This window comes from Triturus cristatus, chromosome 11 (genome assembly GCF_964204655.1).
Source record: "Triturus cristatus chromosome 11, aTriCri1.1, whole genome shotgun sequence".
NCBI lineage: Eukaryota > Metazoa > Chordata > Amphibia > Caudata > Salamandridae > Triturus > Triturus cristatus.
In genome coordinates this window covers 759,314,190-759,335,279 of record NC_140594.1, presented here as the reverse complement: position 1 = coordinate 759,335,279, position 21,090 = coordinate 759,314,190, and the positions used below count along the sequence as shown (strand labels likewise).

Here is a 21,090-nt window from a genome sequence, read left to right as displayed (position 1 = left end):
TGGTTAGATCTATTCGCCACCGAAGAGAATGCGCAATGTCAGCAATTCTGCGCGTTGGAATTTCCAAGGCGGCATTTGCTTGGCGACGCTTTTCGTCGTGAGTGGAGTTGCGGTCTGTTGTACGCCTTTCCGCCTATACCACTTCTGCCCAGAGTGCTGAAGAAGATCAGGCGCGACCGGGCCCAAGTCATTCTCGTGGCTCCGGATTGGGGAAGAAGAGTCCGGTATCCCGAGATGCTCAACATGGCCATCGATCCTCCGATCCGACAGCCTCTCTGGGAGGATCTTCTGTCGAGGCAGCAGGGGACGGTCCTCCACCTGAACCTGTCCAGTCTCCACCTCCTTGAGTGGAGATTGAGCGGCGGCAGTAGACGTCTTTCGACCTGCCTCCCGAAGTCTGTGACGTAATCTTGGCTGCCAGGCGTCCCTCCACAAAGACGGTATACGCCTGCAGGTGGAACAAATTTGTGGCATGGTGCACAGCAAAGGCTGTGGATCCCCGTTCTGCCCCTCTCTCTGAAGTTCTCTTGTTCCTTCTTTCTTTAGCCCAGCAGGACTCTGCTCTGGGCACTATCAAGGGCTACCTTTCAGCCATATCTGCCTTCCTTCGGCTGCCACAGCAGCCTTCTCTTTTCAAGTCCTCGGTAGTTAACCGTTTCTTGAAAGGCTTAACGCATCTCTTTCCTCCAATTCCTTTCATTATGCCTCAGTGGGACTTGAATCTTGCACTAACTTACTTAATGTGCGCTCCCTTTCAGCCGCTTCATAACTGTCCTTTACATCTCTTGACTCTTAGGACTGCTTTCCTGGTAGCCATCACTTCTGCTAGAAGGGTGAGTGAGCTCCAGGATCTTTCCTCAAAGCCTCCTTTCCTGTCTGTTCACCCAGACAAGGTGGTTCTCCGGACCCGTCCATCCTTTCTTCCTAAAGTGGTCACTGCCTTCTACATCGGGCAGACCATTACTTTGCCCACCTTCTTTCCGCCGCCTTGAAAGGAAGAAGAGAGGCTCCACCGTCTGGACCCAAAACGTGCGCTCTCCTTCTACCTGGATCACACGAAACAGTTCTGGGTGGATGATCAACTTTTTGTTTGCTACGTGGGTGCAAAGAAGGGTCGGGCCGTACACAAACGCACCATTTCTAGATGGCTTGTGTTGTGTATTAAGGCTTGTTACTCTCTAGCTAAAAAGAAGCCACCAGTGGGGCTACACGCTTACTCCACCAGGACGATGCAGCCACTACTGCCTTGGGAAGAGGAGTGCCTCTGAATGACATCTGTCAGGCGGCCATGTGGGCATTGCTGCCCACGTACACCGAACACTACTGCCTGGACAGCCAAGTCTGGAGAGATGGCTTCTTTGGCCGTTCTGTTCTCCAGGACTTTCTGGTGTGATCTTGGTTTGCAGACCCTCCACCGGGGTTAGTATTGCTGGGGTATGTATTCTAAGGTAAGGAATCTATAACTAACGTATTTCTTTCAGATGCACAAGTTACTTCATTTAAAAAAAGTAAAAAATTTAATTTATAAAGTGCCCGAATCACCCCATCAGGGTATCTCCGCACGAAGACTGCCATAATCTACCAAGGAGAAACAAATCAGAACAGTATAGTTTTCAACATTTTTCTAAACACCAGGTAGTCCTCACATTGACGTAGATGGATGGGGAGTTGATTCCAGTAGAGAGGGGCTAGATGGTAGAAGGCTTTGACACATAAACGGGTTTTTGCCTTCGGTAACGTATATCTGTAAGAAACAGTTAGTTATAGATTCCTTACTGCCCCACCCATCCACCCCGTTCTGCGAACTGATTTCTAGGGTTAAGGTCATCCTTTCAGGGCCCTAGTTTTGTGCACCATTGGTCAGTGTCTTGCATGGGTCTGCATTTCTGGCACGAAAGGTCGTGTACAGAACTGACTTCAGTGCGCAAGAGCGGCGTCTAAGTAGCTGCTGCGACGTCATCCCGGCGACCACGACACCGACAACAAATGCGGAGCCAACCGGCGCCACCTTCCGATGCGCAGAGGTACTGCTGACGAAAAAAACTTTCCGGATCCAGTCTGACGCTTGGGGGTAATTCTAGGGTAAGGAATCTATAACTAACTAATGTTTCTTACAGATATATAGTTACCGAAGGTAAGTAACTTGTGCATTAAGAGGAAGCAGTATTGGAACGAGGTATTCTAGGGAGATCTAATCCACCATCCACCTGTAATATTTATTCTGCCAAACCACTCCCCCCAGATTGCACAGCCAGGCCAGTATTAAGTATTGAAGCATCATTATTTGGCAATAATAAATGGTTTACTGGAGCTAGGTTTTCATGTAGGGCCATATCTCTATGGAATAGCACAGAAAAAAAAATCATTTGAGATTTGATGATATAAAAGCATCATGTCAGCAAATATTGGATGAAAACATACAGAGATATACATGGACTGGAACTAAACGTCATCCTAAACTGGCTGTGAAACTAATGAGATTTTCTCTTTGCTTTCAGTGAAATGGGATTGTTAAAGTGGGACTGAATCTCAAGTGCAGCTCTCAACTATTTACAAAGCCGATATGCAGGGCGGTAACTCCAGCCTTATGGATTTTTTCTTGCAGTGTGGAGCTCGAATATAGATTCAATTACTCCCCCCCCCTCCCCTGGAGTGGAATCTGCTCTCTGGTGACTTTGCATACTCCATCTTTGGTAATACCAGCAAAATAAATAAAAGATTTGCATTTGCATTCCATGAGTAAAACATCAACTTTGCTGAATCATCACAGAAGAAAAAGGATGACTGAGTACTTCGGAACTTCGGTGTGGCAGGATGTGCCCAAAGAGTATAGGTTGTTCAATGACGCCCAAACATTTTTTAGGAGTCTGATACCTATGTTTTAACCAAAAGCAACTGCTTGCTGGGTTCAGATTACCCGGTGGGAATTAATGAAAGCAATAAATGCTACTGAAGATGGCTTTAATGCAATTAAAGAAGAGTTGCGTTCAGACTTATGGTGATGGAAAACAGATATGTTCTGGACTTAATGACAGCGAGTATGTAAATAACTTAATTCGGTATACTGTACTTTAATACCGGTAAATTATGAATATGAAGGAAATGTAACTCAGGCTTTATTGACTTTGCATAATTTGCATACATAGATGAAGAAAGAAGGGGGTGCTCCAGATGAGTGGTTCTCTGGCTGGTTTGATTGGGTGCCGTCCTGAATGTCGGGGTTGTCTATGGCCTTGTTGCTTATAATAGTTCTGTTGCTATTGATGTACCTAGTATTTCAGGTTATCTTAGCATGTTGCAAGAGGGTTACAGCTAAAGTGGGAGGTATATTCCCTATAATAAGAAATAAAGAGATGCAAAATACAGAATTGGAAGAAATGCACAGGGGTAGTGAGGAAGTAGTCGAAGAATTGACTAGAGAGGGGAATGAAAGGAATCAAAACCCTAATTTAGATTTAGGTCCTAATTATTGTGTTCATCATTCTGTTTTACCTGTCACTAGCCCCCAAATTGTGAAATATTATGTAAAAAAAGAAAGAGTATAATGTGGTTTAAATGTGTGGTTAAACATGCAAGTTAAGTTGCACATTTGTATGTGGAAATAACCTACAGCCTGCTTTCAAAAAAGGTCTAAATGTGGTCAGGCTTAAGTGTTTTTTCCTTACTAGTGTATTCTTGCTGAGAAACATCCTGTCTTGGAATATGTAACAGGAAATTCAGAGCAACAAGAATGTTCCCATTGTAGTCAGTAAGTGTGGCGTGAGAAGGCACACAGGAAAGAGCTGTTCTTGAAATAAATGTATGTAACCTGGGTGGGACATAACTGAAAAGCAGGAAGCTTTTTCTATTGTTAACATTGCATTCAAGTTATGGAAGGTAGCCAAAATTAATATTATAAGAGTAGACTCGAAGTGTATGTACGTTGAGACTGACTTGTGCTTTTCTTATAGCACATTGAACTAGCCTGGCAAATGCAATAAACCTGTTTGTACTCTCTTTTGTTGCAGATGTGGTGATTAAATGATTTGCACTGCTTAAAGGATTTTTTCCATCATTATTGACAGCAACTATTGAAGGTGTCTGTTACAATGATGTCTGGATAACCTTCCGGTCTTTCAGTTATCACGTCCTCACTAACCAACTCAAACATTCAAAAGCAAAGGAGCGATCTGAATTGATTTCTATCTCCTTTTGAACTGCTAGAGAGATTAGCATCCTTCAGAAATCTCCCTTTAGGTATTTAAGATCTACTCTTAGAAATAATTCAAAGAAATGAAACCAGCCCTAATCCATGGAAATGTAATCCATATCATTATTGAAAAATGAAATTACTTACTGAGTTCGCAGTGCCGACCTTTAAACCCAGGGGTGCAATCACAGGTATAAGAGTCTGCTTCAGTCACACAAGTACCTCCATTTCCGCAGAGGTTTACAGAACAGGCCCCACTAATATCTAGAAAGACAGAGAACAGTGTTAGACGGTTCCTGATCCACCCCTTCAGAACATGATTGCAGATACACATTTCTATCTATCTATCTATCTATCTATCTATCTATCTATCTATCTATCTATCTATCTATCTATCTATCTATCTATCTATCTATCTATCTATCTATCTATCTATCTATCTATCTATCTATCTCTCTAGTGCTTCTGTTAGTAATGCATTTCCCACAATATCAGATTGCAGAAAGGATCAGGTTCAGTCTGAGAAGAGTACTTTTACCGAAGGGAGATGACAGCACTGGACCAGCACACGTCCTTCATGCGACCCTGGGCAATCAGTCATTGCCACAGTTTGGAAGGCAGTGCCTCTAGCAACCTAGCACTGCTACAGCTATATTCACTTATTCCCCTTACACTATCTTGGTGTACTGGGCTATGACGCATGTCTGGGCGTGAGGCATAGGACTTAGAGCATTGGAGCACCCCTAAACCATAGATGGGGTGCTGGAAGCGTTATGTGCCCATATATTCCTGGAGAAAATCGCCTTCCACCATTTCCCCTCAACTTAAAACCAATCTACCCTTTTTACCCTTTTTACCCATGACCTATGATCTATTTAGTTGCTGACTATGCCTAGTAACTACCTCATATTTTTATATTAAAATTCTTTATTATTTAATTATGTTATGACTTGATATGCCCTATGTATTGATTTATCGAGAAATGTCTTGTTCTGTAGACCTGTCTCTGCACTTGTATTGTAGGTATGTATTCCCAAATGCACATCAGTTCTGATGATTGGCCTATGTATGAGTAATTATCATGCTTTTCATGCGTGGCCTACCCACAACACCTGGTTACTATACCACATTACCTGCCAATGAGTGCTTCCAATTTCTCACATTTTCCATCATGGGACTATTGTAACAACTGTGGCTTGGTTAGAGAGAACAGATTTGACATCATGCTTCAGGTGAGCCGAGCCTGTCCGAAGGATATTCATGCTGATAAGCCACTGTCCCTTGGACTTAAGGCAGAAGCGCAGGATGTCATCAATGTATACAGGAAAAATTTACATTTCTATCTTTAAATAATGGTACATCTATTTATTAAGGCTATGTATGCAATTTTTGGTCTTTTCATAGTATTTATGTTTTTTGCATTTGCCTGTGCTAATGCCCTAATCCTTCTCATGGTTATTATAACGCACATGCTATAACCTAGGATAACTTAAAATAAATGTAACTACCATACATATTTAACGTGTGCACTGATTCTGGAGGTAAATGAGGAAGGGGGTCTAAATCTAACCCCGAGAAAGATATGTCTGGCAGGACTACTGCTTCTCTCTACATTTCTGCCTCATTAGTATAGCCAAATGGTGGGGTTGTGCGATACCTGTACATCGCTCCAGCTCAGCAGCATCAACGGCTGTGTCCACAACAATACTGGAATATGTGACAGAAGACATATAATGTTCAGGATGCCAAGGACAGCATCTTGAGCAATATAGTGTCACTTAACAGAAGTAAAATTCTCTGTGAGACAGACATGTCCAGGCTGTGACGTTCAGCTAACCCTCAAGCAAATCACCCCCACTAATATTATTCTGAGCAATGGAACATCACTGTCTCCAGCAGCACATTTCTTTTAACCTCATGGCATTATTGCAACCTCTCAAACCAATAATACACTCTGAAGCCAGGCTAACCACTGGCACAAGATAGGTTTGACATATTTTCCCAATCCTTATCACACTGAACTGGCTCCCCATTAAGGTAATATATGACTACAAGCTATCCTTCATTACTTTGAGACACTTCTCTCTGACTTCGCACCCTACTTGGTCCAGAAGCTAGCCATCCGAGGTGGCCAGCATTAACTATGAACTTTAGACACCCTGGTAACTGAAATTACCTCTTTTGAAAAAAATCAAAGACGCTTAAACAATCATTTTTAAGGAATGCTCCTATGAGTTGGAATTGCACCCACCTGACATCAGAACACTATCTTGTAATGTATTGTTGCAGGAATTCTGCTTATGCACAGAACTATGCGCAGGAACCCAGGCCCTCAGTGAATTGTGGTGTACCAAAAACTCACCTCAGAACCCAGAACCCCTTATCCGGCCAGCATCAGTGTCCCATTCGTTATCCGAGGTTTAGCTCGGCGGTCCCAATGTATAGACAACCCAGAACAAGCGACTTAGTATATTTCTCAGGAATGGTGGGAATCAGAAATACCTTTTCGTAATTATTCTCATACCAGTCCACAACAGAATAAACAGAGACACGGTAAAAGTTTAAAGAGTTTATTTTATAAACCTCGTGTCCTAAGATGCAGCAGTTTGGCTAACATAAGCAGACAAACAATTAAAATCAAAACCATCAGCATAGTTACAATACCATAGAAAATGAAAGGAGTAATCATACTAAAATGACAGTGGATCTAAGCCACCTTCCTTTCTCTAGCAAACTAATAGTATTATTATTAGACTAGTAAAAGGTCTCTAGGCTTGAATGGGGAACCCCATACCGTAGAGATCAGCTCAGTGAGTTCACATCACAGGATTAGCTATGCTGTGCTCCTGGGAAAGCTCTTCTTCCGAATGTAATAAAAACATGTAACACTGCAATATTAAAAGCACTCGATTTTCAGGTATTTGCAGCTGCGTGCGTGTTATGGCTAAACTAGTGGGCCGATCAACCTGAACTCAACAACTTGCACCGTCTTGCGACCCAGACTGTTTCTTTACACTGTGTACAGACCAAGGTCGCAGCTTACTGTTTGGGATGTGAACAACAGACAGTTCTCATGTGAAACAAAGTCGAGCAAGCATTTCTCAATTTAATAACATGTGACTACAGTGTCGTGTGCAAAAGCAGCAAAAGCGGCAAGATGGCTTTCTAACATCTAACGCGGTTGTGCTAACTTAGCATTGTACATATGTAGATAACGATCTTCACTACAGTATATTTAGAAAAAGAATTAAAATACCTGCTGTTCTATCTTGTCTTCATGTTGACTATAGTTGATGACTTTAATCTCGATGTATATATCCATGTACGGCGCACTAGGTGCTAACGAAAATTGTTACTAGATGTACTATTCTATTTACTTTTGAATTCTGTTATTCTTACTCCTGTAACTTGTAAAATGGCTTTTTTGTGAAGTGCTTTGTTGCCTAATATTATTTGGGTATAGTTAACACTATAGAAAATAATAATAATAAGTAACCCACATTACAACCAGCCTGGATGCTTAAAGATGATCATGTCTTCAGTGAAACATTACCTAGAGGAGCATTGTAGCCCCAAAATGAAACTGGCACACTGGATGAGTTAACAAGGACAACCGCTCAGATACTTACTAATGTTCTTGCTGTCGTCCATATTTGACAGCTGCAAAGCCAGGCTAATGTGACCGGTTGATTCTTCTAGCTTTTCCAGCTTCACAGGAATAGTCGGTTCTGCAGGCAATCAATGACACATAAATAAAAAGTTCTTGGTACAGAAGTTATTCTAGTGTTGATCTTTTGTTACATTCCTGCTTTCATCAGGTTTTACGAAATAACTCCAGTAATGCCTCCTAATCCCTCACCACTGAGCCGAACGTTCATACAGTTCTTTACAATCTGATGTCTGGTTACAGATGGAATACAGCATTCACTAATATCCGGGCCTCATTACCCATAAGATGCAGAAATCAATTATGACTATGCCACAGACCAAGCACATGTTATGTTATGGATATTTGTAGAGCGCATGGCTACCAGAAGGCGTCCCAGCGCTAGCCGAGAGAGAGGCAGGTCATGACAGCTTAGTAGGAGGGGTTTTCAGAAGTTTACGGAAGGGAAGGAGATTTGGTCCCGATCGTAGGTGGGGAGGGAGCGTGTTCCAGAGCTTGGCGGAAGTAAAGCAGAAGGAACAACCACCACTTCTCATCCTGTTGATTTTTGGGACCGCAGCTAGGTAGAGACTGGATGAACGAAGGAGTCTATTAGGGTGGTAAGGGGAGATGATGGCTTGGAGGATGGGGGGGCCCTTCTTTTTTGTGGGTGACACATAGAGACCTGAATTTTATTCTGTTTGCAACCGGGAGCCAGTGCAGGGTTTTCAGAGCAGGACTTGCGGAGTGGTTGTTAGGGAGTCATAAAAAGCACCTGTGCTGAACAATTCTGGATGACTTGCAGTTTATTTGTGGTAGTCCTAGGAGCTCCTAAATACCGAGCATTTCCATAGTCGAGGCGAGAGAGGATTAAAGCCTGGACCATGAGTCTTCTTGCTGAAAAAGGGAGGAGCAGAAGGACTTTACAAAGCATTGATGCCATAGCAGGATGCTGCCAGTTTAGTTGCCTGATGATCAAAAGTGAGTGACTGATCTAGCCACATGCCTAGACTTTTGATCTGATTTTTGGGAGTGGGTGGAGGGCCGAGAGAGCTTGGTTAAGCTAGGCCGATGCCAGGGATGGGTGAGTTTCCCAGCATCATAAGCTCTGTTTTATCTCCATTTAGTTTGAGGAAGGAGAGTTCCATCCATTTGGTGACTCTCTCCAGGCAGGGGCCAAGACTAGACGAGGTGGATCCTGGGTGGTTTAGGGCCACCACTAACTGGGTGTCATCGGCGTATGTAACAATGTCTATCCCGAAGGGGAGGACAATCTGTACCAGTGGGCATATGAAGACATTGAATAACGTCGGGCTCAGGGATGAGGGACGCCGCAGCCAAGTGGGATTTGATCTGACGAGTTATACCCTTCAAATACTTGAAAGCTCCTGTCCTTGAGGAAGGACTGTAACCAGGTGGTGACACTACCTGATAGACCAACATTCCTCAATCTGTGGATCAGGATGTCGTAGTTAACAGTGTTGAAGGCGGCACTGAGGTCCAAGATGAAGATGGCCGTCGATCCTCCTTTGTCTAGGATAATTTTGGCCTTTTCAACCACTGCAAGTAATGCGGTTTCAGTCCTGTGTTGGGGGCGAAATCCAGTGTGAAACGGGTGGAGTATATTATTAGATTCAAGAAAAGCAGAGATAACTGAGTTAACGTGCATGGGGGGGAGGAATTGTAGATATCCTTGATCTTATTAGAGAAGAACTCTGCAAGTTCGTCACAGCGTGCGTTTGAGCTGTCTGGTGGAACGTCCCTGACCGTTAGTTTTAGAAGGTGCTTGGCTATCTTAAAAATTTCACATGGGGTGTTTGAGGCGGAGTTGATTCTTTCCTCATAGTACTAGCGCTTGTGCCTCCTTCACTTTGGATTGGCAAATTTTAATAGAGTCTCTGTAGATCTGTTTGCTTGTTGTATCGTAATTTCTTTTCCGTTTCCTCTCGAGTCTTTTACAGATTTGTTTATACTCATGCAGTGTAGAGGAGTACCATGGAGAGGGGTTGTTCCTGGTTTTTTATGGATATGTTTCTTAGGTATAACTAGGTCAAGGGAGGAGTTGATACATTGGTTAAATTGATCATTTGCGACCGTGGGGCAGGGATCTAGGGTAGGTATGTAATTTATCAGAGCTGCATTCCAGGAGTCCAATGGGATGTTAGACCAGGAACGTTTCCAGGTACTGGTCGTGCCAGTATTAAGGGGGGGGGGGGGGGGGATTTGATATATCCCAGGAAAAGGGGACCAGGAAGTGGTCGGACCATGGTACTGGAACTGGGTCTCCGACTGAAAGTTCAATGCAGTTGGAGAAAATGGGATCTAGAAGATGCCCTTTTTCATAAGTGGGGGTCCTAAAATTTTGCTTTATACGGAGAGCAAAAAGATTTTGGGTTAGTTCGGTCGCTACTGGGTCTGAGGAGTCATCGAAATGCAAATTGAGATCCCCCAGTATAGTAAAGTTAGAAGGGGAGCTTGCCAAGTTGGCAATAGCTTCTGGCAGAATTTTAAACAGTTGTCCATGGGGACAGGGGAGACGGTATATAAGGATATCTGAGACGGTATGAGTTGAAGAAAGTGAGATGGAGAAGTTCTCACTGTCAGGAAGGATATTGGGGCTAATGCTGCATTTATAACCTTCTTTTAGAATATTGGCAATGCCTTCCCCCCTCCCTTGTTCCCGATCTTTCCGCTGGATATGGTAACCTGGTAGGAGACATTGGACTAGGTCAGGTTCTGACTCAGCATTGAGCCAGGTTTCCGTGAGAAATAGCGCGTCAGGGCATTCCTCTTAGAGCAAGGTAGAGTTTGGCGTGGCGTGTTTGGATAAGGATCTGCAACTATTAGACATCATTTTGTAGACTGAGGAGGAGGCAGGGACCCGGCGAGGTTTAGGTGGAGGACAGGGCCGGACTGGGAATTAAAAGCAGCTCTGGGAAATTTTACCAGACCATCCCCCGTCAGGCGTGTAGCGAGCGAGCGCAGCGAGCGAGCCCAGCCACTACTAGGGGTGTTGGAGGGGGTCCCCCCCCCCCCCAGAAAATTTTAGAAAAAGATAGACCAAAATGGTGAATTTTACAGCACATTTTTCATTACATATTCAATTGTATCAACTTTCAAAGCACAGTAAATAGTAGCTGATGACCTTAAAGAGCACCAGGTTACCCACCCAGTCATATGTACCCATAGACATTCTTTCAGAGAGCACCAAAAATGGACACGAGTAGTGAATCAGAGAGAACAAAGTAAAAGTGAGATCAGCCCCCATATGGTGTGTAGCGAGCAAGCGCAGTGAGCAACCTCTACTAGTGGGAGTTTGGGGGCTTCTCCCCCCAAGAAAAGTTTGGAGACAGAAAGGCCAAAACAAAGCATTTTTCAACACATTTTTCATTACATATTAGATTGTATTAAGTTTTAAAGCAAAGTAAATGATTACCTTATGGAGCACCAGGATAGCCAGTCATAAATCACAGACATTCCTGCAGAGAACACTAAAAAATGAGCAATGAAGCCACAGATCCCAGCAAGTTTGGCACTATTGGCCGAAAAAGCCACTACTACCTGAAGTGCACCCTCAAAGCACCGTGCAAATTGACACTGCTTAGTTTGACATCATATTACCATACTACATGGCGCCATGTCACCATTGATGAAATGCTATAGTTCTGGGCTGTTCTTTTACAACTTAGGGTTGTTAATTCAACTGAATATCCAAACTGAAAGAGGATTACAAGTCTCAGAATGCAATAGGTTCGAGTCTCAGCAACGACGCTCAACATCCTGTGATTCTGGGCAAATCAAGTAATCTCCCTGTGCCTAACAAAAATGAATGTGTCCTCATGTGACGAAACATGTGCTCATGTAAAGCGCTCTGATACCCGATGTCTCGGGTCTAGTTTGCGCTATATAAAACTAAAAAAAAAAAAAAAAACTAAACATCAGGAAAGCAGCTCTGTACCCTTGGTGACTAGGAGTGAGTGGGGAGTGAAAGATACCTTTTTACATCGTACAAATGTGTCCCAATCAGTGCTGCACTTAATCCCTTTCGAGATGTTCTTACAGCCATAAAACAGCAAACCTCCAAATACATTAGTTGGAAAGTCAAATATCCTCAATGCATGGGAATGGGTCAGTAACATCACAACATATACAAGACTTCACAGTTGGAGGATTCTGCCACCATTCCAGAAGGAATTTCCATGGCCGGGTCTTTGAAAGGTCGCAGAGTCGGACTGGGACAGAAAATAATCCTGGGCATCAAAATAAAAGTGTCCCTCATTAGTGAATCAAAGACCTAAAACTGTGCCCCACATTTCCTATTTGGAGCAGTTTTGAACTTGTAAAGACATGCTGTACAGGTGCTTTGAAAGTTACGGGAGAATGCATGCATTTGTGCTTGCTGTTGGTAATGTTTGTGGAGGTAATATGAGGAAAATTAACAGGAAAAAACGGGCAATCAGACCCTAAAACATAACCACAAAGAGCCAAAAAATGGCTTACACAATGACCTGTCAGGCGGCCTGCCTTCTGCTGCTGCAGATGGCCACACAGGCCAGTCCGACCATGAAGGGTCCTGTAGATTCACCTCCTTTTGCCCTGGTCTGACTCTAATGGAAGAGAGGGGAGTAAGCTCTGTGCATGGCATTTTTTTATTTCCAGTTCAGTATGTGGCGCATAGCCAACTCAGCGCCTTCCTTAGTAGACATACAAAGCCAGGCGCTGCTTGGCTGTGCACTTGTTCTGTGCCACTCCTGATTAGCATACGTATTGCCACTGTGAGAAGTGGGGTTAACTCTCCATGCCCAAAACTTCAGTTTGGTATTCCACAACAGGACACTGACACACGGGCCCCATCATTCTGCCTGTAATAGAGCATCTTCAGGGTCTGTTCCTCTGGCCTCATAGGCAGCATTCCTGATCAGGCGCCAAGAAGTACACAAACATCACTGTGCTGCCGGCAGATCAACACGCTGCCACTTTAATTTGTGTGCTGCTTACACTCTACTCAGCTAATGTTGTGATCACAAATATAGCAGAGTAAACACTGCAGGAGTGCCACGCAGGCCCGGGCGCCGGAATCTCAAAGAAAGGAACAGTGGTAGAGCAGAGATCAGCAGCCAATGCAGTGGCCCGCCACCCGGCCCCCCCAAACCCGCACCAAAGTTTCTCTCTTCCTCCCAACCCCCCCAGGCTTTTTCGAGCGGCCATCACACCTTGACTAGCTGTTTGGTTGACAACCTGAGGACGGTTATTTGGTACTCACAAGAGCCTCAGAAACTGGGGCGGACTACGTATAGACTGGGTCAGCCCAGCCGGCACCTGTTCCTTCATGGCACCCGTTCCTTTATGGCACCCATTCCACGGCGGCGGTCGCCCGCCCCATGCAGTTGCGCTGCGCCTGCGCGCACCAAATCAACATTTTTAATTATGATGATTGTCACGGTCCCCGACGGTGATATTCATCATGATTACAAATTTTGATTTATTGCCTGCAGGCTGCAGCCAGCCACCGTCCACCACGGCCCATGATGGTGCGCAGTGCAACTCAAGCCACCACCTCGCTCCGCCTGGCCCCTGGTCACAAATCCACTGTGCAGAACCTCTGGGCTGGGGCCTACCAGTACCTGTTCCCAGCCCAGCGGTCACGAGTCTCGCAACGCCCGCACAGTGCCATGTTGATGATTGACTGCAAAGTGACTGACTGGACGGACACTGCAGACATGGGGGCTAAAAATAAGTAAATTATGGGCCATACGGGGTGCCTACCATGTCTCTCTCGTCTCTCTGGGATGCGTCCTCGACCTCGTCTCTGTCACTAGGCACGCGCAATAAAGCACCAATGCACATGATCACCACCAGCCCCACCCTAAGGGTGAAGAGTAAGACCGCGCAGACGCCTCGGCGGTGACATCTGAGCACTGTGCGCGGCACCTCGGCTCCTGATAATTAAATGATGAAAGCCACAGGGTCACGGGCACCGACGGTGCAGCACCAGACTCCCTGAATACTTTATTATGCAGATAGTTTTCCCCGCACGGAGCGGAGTAGTAGCAGCGGAGGTCAGACAGTAGACAGAGCGGAGGACAGACAAAACCGGCCCCCTGTCAAAAAACCGGCCCACCCCAAAATGTCCATAGGTGGACAAATGGAGTGAAGGCAATTCTTACTGGGAGATATCCTCAATCTCATGAGTAACTCTGAGGAGTATATGTGGCGGTGAGGACTGAAACCGGCAGGGGGTGGCCCTGGCCGGATGCGGACGGGCGCAGACGGGCTTGCCTTCGGTGTGCCCGCTGGGCGTGTCTGCTGCCGTCAGCGCCATCGGCTAAGTTTTTACCTGGAAGCCCTAATGGGAGTTGGAGGAAGACTAGAGCGTCTCACCTCCAAAATGGCCGACGTGTAGTGGCCCAAGGGAAGTGAGAAAACCCCCTTCCTGGAAAGAAGGAGAGAATAACTCCCTCTACTCAAACAGCAGCCTTGCTGCTGCGGTGGACCGGGAGCGGAGCAACAGGGGACTGACGAAAGAGGTGAGCAGGTTAAAGTGCATGCGGTAAGGAAACAAACAGATACAATTTAAACAAAGCTAAAAGTTACCCCTAGTAATTGGTAAAAAGACAAGGTAAAAACAGAATAAAATAAGTTTTGAGCACTTTTAAAATTGTAGCGAATGACACCAGCAGCGCTGCGTGCACTACCTTCTCTGAGCTTATTCTGAGCGCGTCAGCGCAATCGGCTAAGTTTATACTCGGAAGCCCTAATGGGAGTTGGAGGAAGACTAGAGGGTCTCACCTCCAAAATGGCTGCCGTGTAGTGGCCCAAGGGAAGTGGGAAAAACCCACTTCCTGGAAAGAAAGAGAACAACCCTCTCAACTCAAACAGTAGCCTAGCTGCTGCGGTGGACAGGGGAGCGGAGCAACAGGGGACCGATGAAAGAGGTGAGCAGGTTAAAGTGCATGCGGCAGGGAAACAAACAGATAAAATTTAAACAAAGCTAAAAGTTACCTACAGTAAATGTTAAAAAGATAAAGGAAAAACAGGATAAAACAAGTTTTGAGTGCATTTAAAATCGGAGTGAATGACACCAGCAGCGGTGTGCACTACCTTCTTTGAGCGTATTCCCTACATCCCCTGCATGACGTCTGAACATCCACAAAACTTAAACCTCATCATTACCTACCACCTGACATCTCTGGATTAACACCCATGCATAGTGTGGAGCCTAAATAGTATGGACTCTAGCACTGAAGACACCCTAAATTAACTTACTGGGTTTTGGACACATACAAGGCATTTAAAGCATTGCTCTTCCTGGAACACCTGAAAGACCCCATGGTTTCAACACTTCTATGGTGTAGCAAATCCGTTAATGAAATCTGAACAGCCATAAGATAAAACACCAAATACCTAGAACAAGTATGAAAATCTATCTGTTCCTACCACGTCCCTACGGAGGGAATGTTAACCACCACAGAATAAATCCTTCCCACTTCAAAAGCGGGAAAAATGGTCTCCACACGTGGAGAATTCTCGAATGGAATCTGCTATGCTATACAGATAATTTGGTAGAGGTTATTTAGCTGTAAGATTTTCACTTGAGGATTTAGCATTTTCTCCTCAACAGTAGGATTATCTGTTATCACCCAACTCTAGATAAGGCCCTTGGCCTTGGAGTCTTTGAACAGAGGCATACTGACCTGTTCTAACAGTCACTGATTTATTCGATAAACTGCTGAATCTGGCACTTATCCGACGTCTGCCATCCAATAGCTCTGTGAACCTGGAAAGTCAAAAGAATCATTAGTGAGAGATATGTTTGTTCTTTTCTTCTTTGTATTATTTCTTCTTCTCTCACACGACAGTGCACAGTAAAACAGACAGGAAGGTTATAAAGCACACACTGATGGACACGGAGAAGGACTGAGGAATGAAAAACACTGAAAAACACCAGCATAGCTACTTTGTAGTGGCCAATATTTGTTTTTTGATGGTTACACTTTGTTTCACAAGCTGTGCGAGTTACCAAATATTTTACTTAGTTTAGTAGAAATACTACAAGAGCAGTCGCACATCTAGCTAAGTACACGAGTTTTTGCTGGGATGATATTGTATTGTTTGTTATGAACACATCCAGTCGTAGTAGGAAGCTGTTTCTGCTGCACAAAGTATTCTCTGTTGAAGAGGCTTTCCCTCACCCAAAGGTAAAGTAACCATTCAGTGGTTCCCATAAAATCTCTTAAAGACCTTCAACCTTTGATTTTTTCTAAGGTTAAATATACTACAGTCGGTATCCAGACAACCTGTACAATATCGTCTTCAGCCATGTTCACCTTCGTTGCCCACCTGCGCTACATCTCCAAAGCCAATGTTTACTAACAGAATATGAAACCCAGTTCTCACTCTGAGACACAACAAGAAACAGTACTCTGTAATTGATTAAAAGAAGTCTTAAAAGTAGTCGGTATAATACTTGGACTCTGTACAAATGTCTCATCACACTGCTTTTACAGTTAATGGTTAAATAGCGCTATGTCTCTTACTGGCTCTTATCACCATTCTCTTCACTCTCCCTTCTGCGATGTTCACCTTGGCTGATCGTATCTACCTAGGGGGCGACATAGGTTCGGGATTTGCTGGTCACTCTCTCCCTGTGCTGACTGGTGGTTTTCTCCCTGACCCTGCAAAGATATTCATTTGATTTATATATATTGTATGTCCCTAATTCTATGTCAGGACACGGTGGGTAAGGATTAGGCATTTCTCTCTTCTTTTATTTTGACCAGCAGCCATTTCAATAAAGCAGTACCAACACGAGGACTTCATATCCCATGAATCCTCAGTAAAAAACATCAAGTTCTAAACCAACAGTAACTGTCCAATCGGGAGGCCCCTGCCTCATTAACTGGATATGATCCTCGCTGGACTCCCTCTTTCTTCCTGCGACAAGGGCAACAGTGAAAGTTCAACACTCTTGCTTTGAGGACTCTGAACCTATGAACAGAGAAAAAGGAGCCATAAACACTGCTTGCGGCGAACGTCCACAACATAGCATCTATAGCATCTCTACTTGATAAAATAACATCTCTACGTGAAACAGGCAAGAAACCAGGAAAATCATTACTTACATACCGACATAAAATCCATCATCCCGGGTGGGCCATGAGTTATCGTGTGGGATGGCTAATCCTCGCCTCCGAGCCCTTACTAGAATTGAAACTTTCCGTTATGAAAGCTAGGACATTTTTCATTCTATGTCAGGACACGGAGGCGAGGATTAGGCTAGTTTAAAGCTTGTCCACTAAAAGGGCCCCAATGGAGGAGACTGGTTTAAAGCAAAACCTCTTGAAGGTTGAATCTGAGGACCAGTCAGCCTCATTGAGGATATCCTCCAATCAGGCTCCTAGTGCGAAAGTCTTAGTAGCCATTGCGCCCCTCGTTGAGTGCGCACCACAAATCCTCGTTTTAGTGCCTGCTTCTAGCATCACCCATCGGACCCATCTCGCAAATATTGGGGATGAGACTGCCCTAAAGGGTTTTCTCAATGGAATAAGCAATTGTCGCTCCCCTTGAGGTTGCGAGTCTGCTGTCATGGTCTCGTAGACTTTGATACATTGAACAACACTCAAACATGAACATAAACTCTGAAACAATAATGAGCATATGATAAATATTTGCACTTGCATTGTCACTGGCATTGTGTTACTTATGCTTTACAATTTTTCTTTATTTAAAAAGTACACTGACATTTTCAAATACTGAGCTATATACTTTGAAGTTTGTATGTTGTAAGAAATAATGTAATTCTTTTCGAAGCATTTGTTATTATAAGTTCCGGTGCCATTGCACCTCCTGCACCATTGAAATCATGGCCCTATTCCCAGCTAGATAAATGCACTTTGCCTGTATTACGAATGTGCAGTTGGTGTTCTTTAGATTATATAACAACGAAAGTACAGGAGGCTGTTGAAATTACTTTGGACAACTCAAACCCTTTTTAGCAATTATATAAACTAAAAAAACTTTAAGAATATGCAGTTGATGTTCTTTATATTATTTAACAACAATAAGACTGGAGGCTGTTTAAATTATTTTGGAGAACTCAAACACGTTTTGGCAACTATTAGGCTAAAATACCACGTGTTAAAAGTGTGCAAATAAATATGAATGCAATTTACATCCACGAAAGATGAACGGCAAAATTCTCTTTTTAATTTTTTTTTTCTATATATTGATTCAAGTCAAAGGTATGTTTATTTAGATCATAATCTTTAAACAATACAAAACAATTAGTATAATTCAAAATTAGTTCACATCAACAATCTCAAAAACAATTTTACCAATTAAATATTCAAACCAAATATACAAATAGCTCATGAGGAAGTTTCGACATAAGTTAAAGAGAAAGAAGAGCAATACATTTCATGAAAAATTACAAAATAAAAGGGTCCTAGAAGAGAGTGACAGGAGCATATTGTTATATAAATATTACATTCATAGCAGCCATTACATGATTTCCACAAAGAGAGGCATTAGATACATAAGTTAGAGTGTTGCTTAATAAATAATACTTAATAATATATCCATAAAACAGATAATAGACCAATAGTTATGAACACCCAGCAGTTTGTTATAATATTAGGAGATAAAACCCTAAAGAGCAGCGTTTATCAGATGACTGGCTAAGATCTATTGTCCGGTCTGTCTTCCTTCCATCTATAGATTTGGGTCCAGATAGACTTGCCAAGTCTTTTCACCCTCCTACCCTTTCTTTCATAGACCCTATTTTCAAGATTGAAAATAGCTAGCAGCCTCCCTAGCCATTGCTGAAATGAGGGAGCCAACTAGTCCAGCATCGCCGAGAATATGCAGATTCTTACAAATGCTGTTGCTAAAAATAAGAAATATTGGCATGCATCTTGTAGTTCATCATTGCTGACCCCGGGAAAAATTAACTCAGGTGTTAACATTACCTTTATGTTCAGGGTTTGATCTAACGACTTTTCTATTTCCTTCTTCAAAGTTTCTAAACGGGGGGGAGTTGAGAACATGTGTATTAAATCTGATTCTGCACTGCTACAGCAGGGACACCTAATCCCTTCCTGTCCCCTCCATTGTGCAATTTTGGCTGGGGTGTGATACAGTGAGAAGATTGTTTTAAAATGTTGTGCTTGAAATCCAGCTGAACACAGAGGATGGTCTGCCCTAATCCCAGAGACTCATAAAATCTATCCTGATCGGTATTAAGCTTGTCCGCCCATTTCCCCCTTTTTTCTCAAGATCATCCTGTTTCAACTGGGACAGTTCTAAGTAAATTTGTCTGATGGTCCAGCCCTCACTACCCCATACCACCTAGATAATATGGACTTCACTAAATCCAATCAAACCCCCCTTTCTTTACTGCTACGAAGCTGCGTATTTGTAAATATTAGAAAAAGTCTCTTCTATCAACCCCAAATTTAGCTTGCACATATTTAAACGGCTGAATTCCATCTGGCCCCAAAAGGTCTCCTATCTTCCGGATTCCCAGCCCCTCCCACCTTGCCATTGTATTATCTTGAAAGATTTCTGGGAATGTCAGATTTTTTAACAAGCTGTGTATAAAAGTTTACTCTCCCAAGTCCTGTTTTCCTTTTAAAGGCTGCTCAGATCTGAAATACCGCTGCTAAAGTTTTAAATCTAGTTTTTTTTAATAGCTGGGTTTGCTATATTTCAACAAGCAGTTCTGAGCCTCATCTCCCAATAATAATTCATATATATATGGTGGCCCTACTCTGCTCCAATGATCTACATTATCTCCCATTAATCCCTGCATATATTGTAGAGCGGCGGCCCAATAGTACATTCTGAGATCCAGCACTGCCCAACCTCCTCTCTCTCTTGTTAGTGTCATGTATCACAGTGCTCTCCTAGTCTTCCCATGAGCCCAGATAAACCTATTCAGCATATTTTCCAGTACCTTGAACCATTGTTTCCTAAATTCCTGGGGTATAGCCCTGAAAGGTTAAGCACTTTAGGTAGGAAGACCGCCTTAATAATATTACACCGGCCTACAATGGATGGATGAAGAGTATGCATTCTGTTGAATAACTATAAAATACCTAGCTAAGTGGCTGCCTGCATCAGCCGAGGATCATCCAGATCAGATGTCTTAATCATAACTATCTGCGTCTTCTGCTGATTAAGTAAGTACCCTGAGATCGTACCAAATACCTTGGCTTTCTCCTCAATTGCCGCAAGTGCTGTTTGGGGATCAGGGATTACCACAGCCACTTCATCGGCGTAGGCCAAGACTTTGGTTTCTTGCCCTTGAAACCTCATTGGCCTTATTGGCGTCAGCCTTCGGAATGAGGGGGTCAATATATAAGGCAAATAGAAGGGGAGAGCACGGGCAACCTTGCCTAGTACCCTGTGTTAAAGATAATAATTCTGTTTACCCCCCATTCAATCTTAATTGAGCTACAGGAGCCTTGTATAAGCCCTGGATTGGCTTATGAAGCCCTTTCCAATACAGAACCATGCAAGGACTGCCCTTAGGTAGTACTAGGAGATCCTATTAAATGCTTTCTCAGCATCCAACAGAATCAGGGCCATAGGGTCTCCTGAGGCTGCCGCTGCGTCAAAAAATGTTATGACCCTGCGGATATGATCCGTGGTGCCCCTCCCAGGAATCAACCCATGCTGGCGGGGGTAAATCACTTTATAGATTATATAACTTAAACGTGTCGCTAAGACCTTCGAGAATATTTTCGCATCACTATTCATAAGAGTAATAGGTCTATTGAAACCAGCTTCTCTGGATGGCTTCCAGTTTAAAAAAAAATAGTGATGGATGACCCATTCCATGATTCAGAAACAGAACTCCCCTGCTGTGCCTGGCAAATTGTCCTAACCAGATCTGCTCCTATGGTGGTAAGGAAGATTTTGTAGAACTCAAGGGGTATCTGTTCAGGTCCCACTGCCTTACCAGAGGGGAGCTCCTAAGTGCCCCATATTCCTTCTCCTCAGTGAGTCGGTCCTCCAACGATTCCGCATCTGCAGAGGTTAATTGCTCTATTTCAATACTACTTAGGTATTCTCTGATTAAATTCTCTTCTCCCCTTTGTTCCTCATGATACAGTTTCTCGTAGTATTTATGGAATTCGTCCCGAATCCCTATAGAGCCCTTTAATAAGTTCCCCCCTTCATCTAAAATCTTGAGTATCTCTCCTGCTGCATTTTTTTGCCTTAAACGTGCTGCCAACACATGCCCTACATTCTC

At 43.6% G+C, this 21,090-nt stretch overlaps 1 protein-coding gene across 5 annotated transcripts in view; it reads right to left on the bottom strand.

Moving 5' to 3' along the window:
• The window catches only part of SNED1 (sushi, nidogen and EGF like domains 1), a 3,096,442-nt gene that overhangs the window by 387,165 nt on the left and 2,688,187 nt on the right, over positions 1-21,090 (bottom strand). For all 5 annotated transcript variants that reach the window (XM_085634426.1, XM_085634427.1, XM_085634428.1 and 2 more), the window contains 3 exons: positions 15,530-15,612; positions 7,819-7,917; positions 4,337-4,453 (listed from right to left, as the gene is read on the bottom strand). In XM_085634426.1, the coding sequence (XP_085490552.1) occupies positions 4,337-4,453; positions 7,819-7,917; positions 15,530-15,612 (299 nt within the window). The remainder of the gene's footprint in view (positions 1-4,336; positions 4,454-7,818; positions 7,918-15,529; positions 15,613-21,090) is intronic.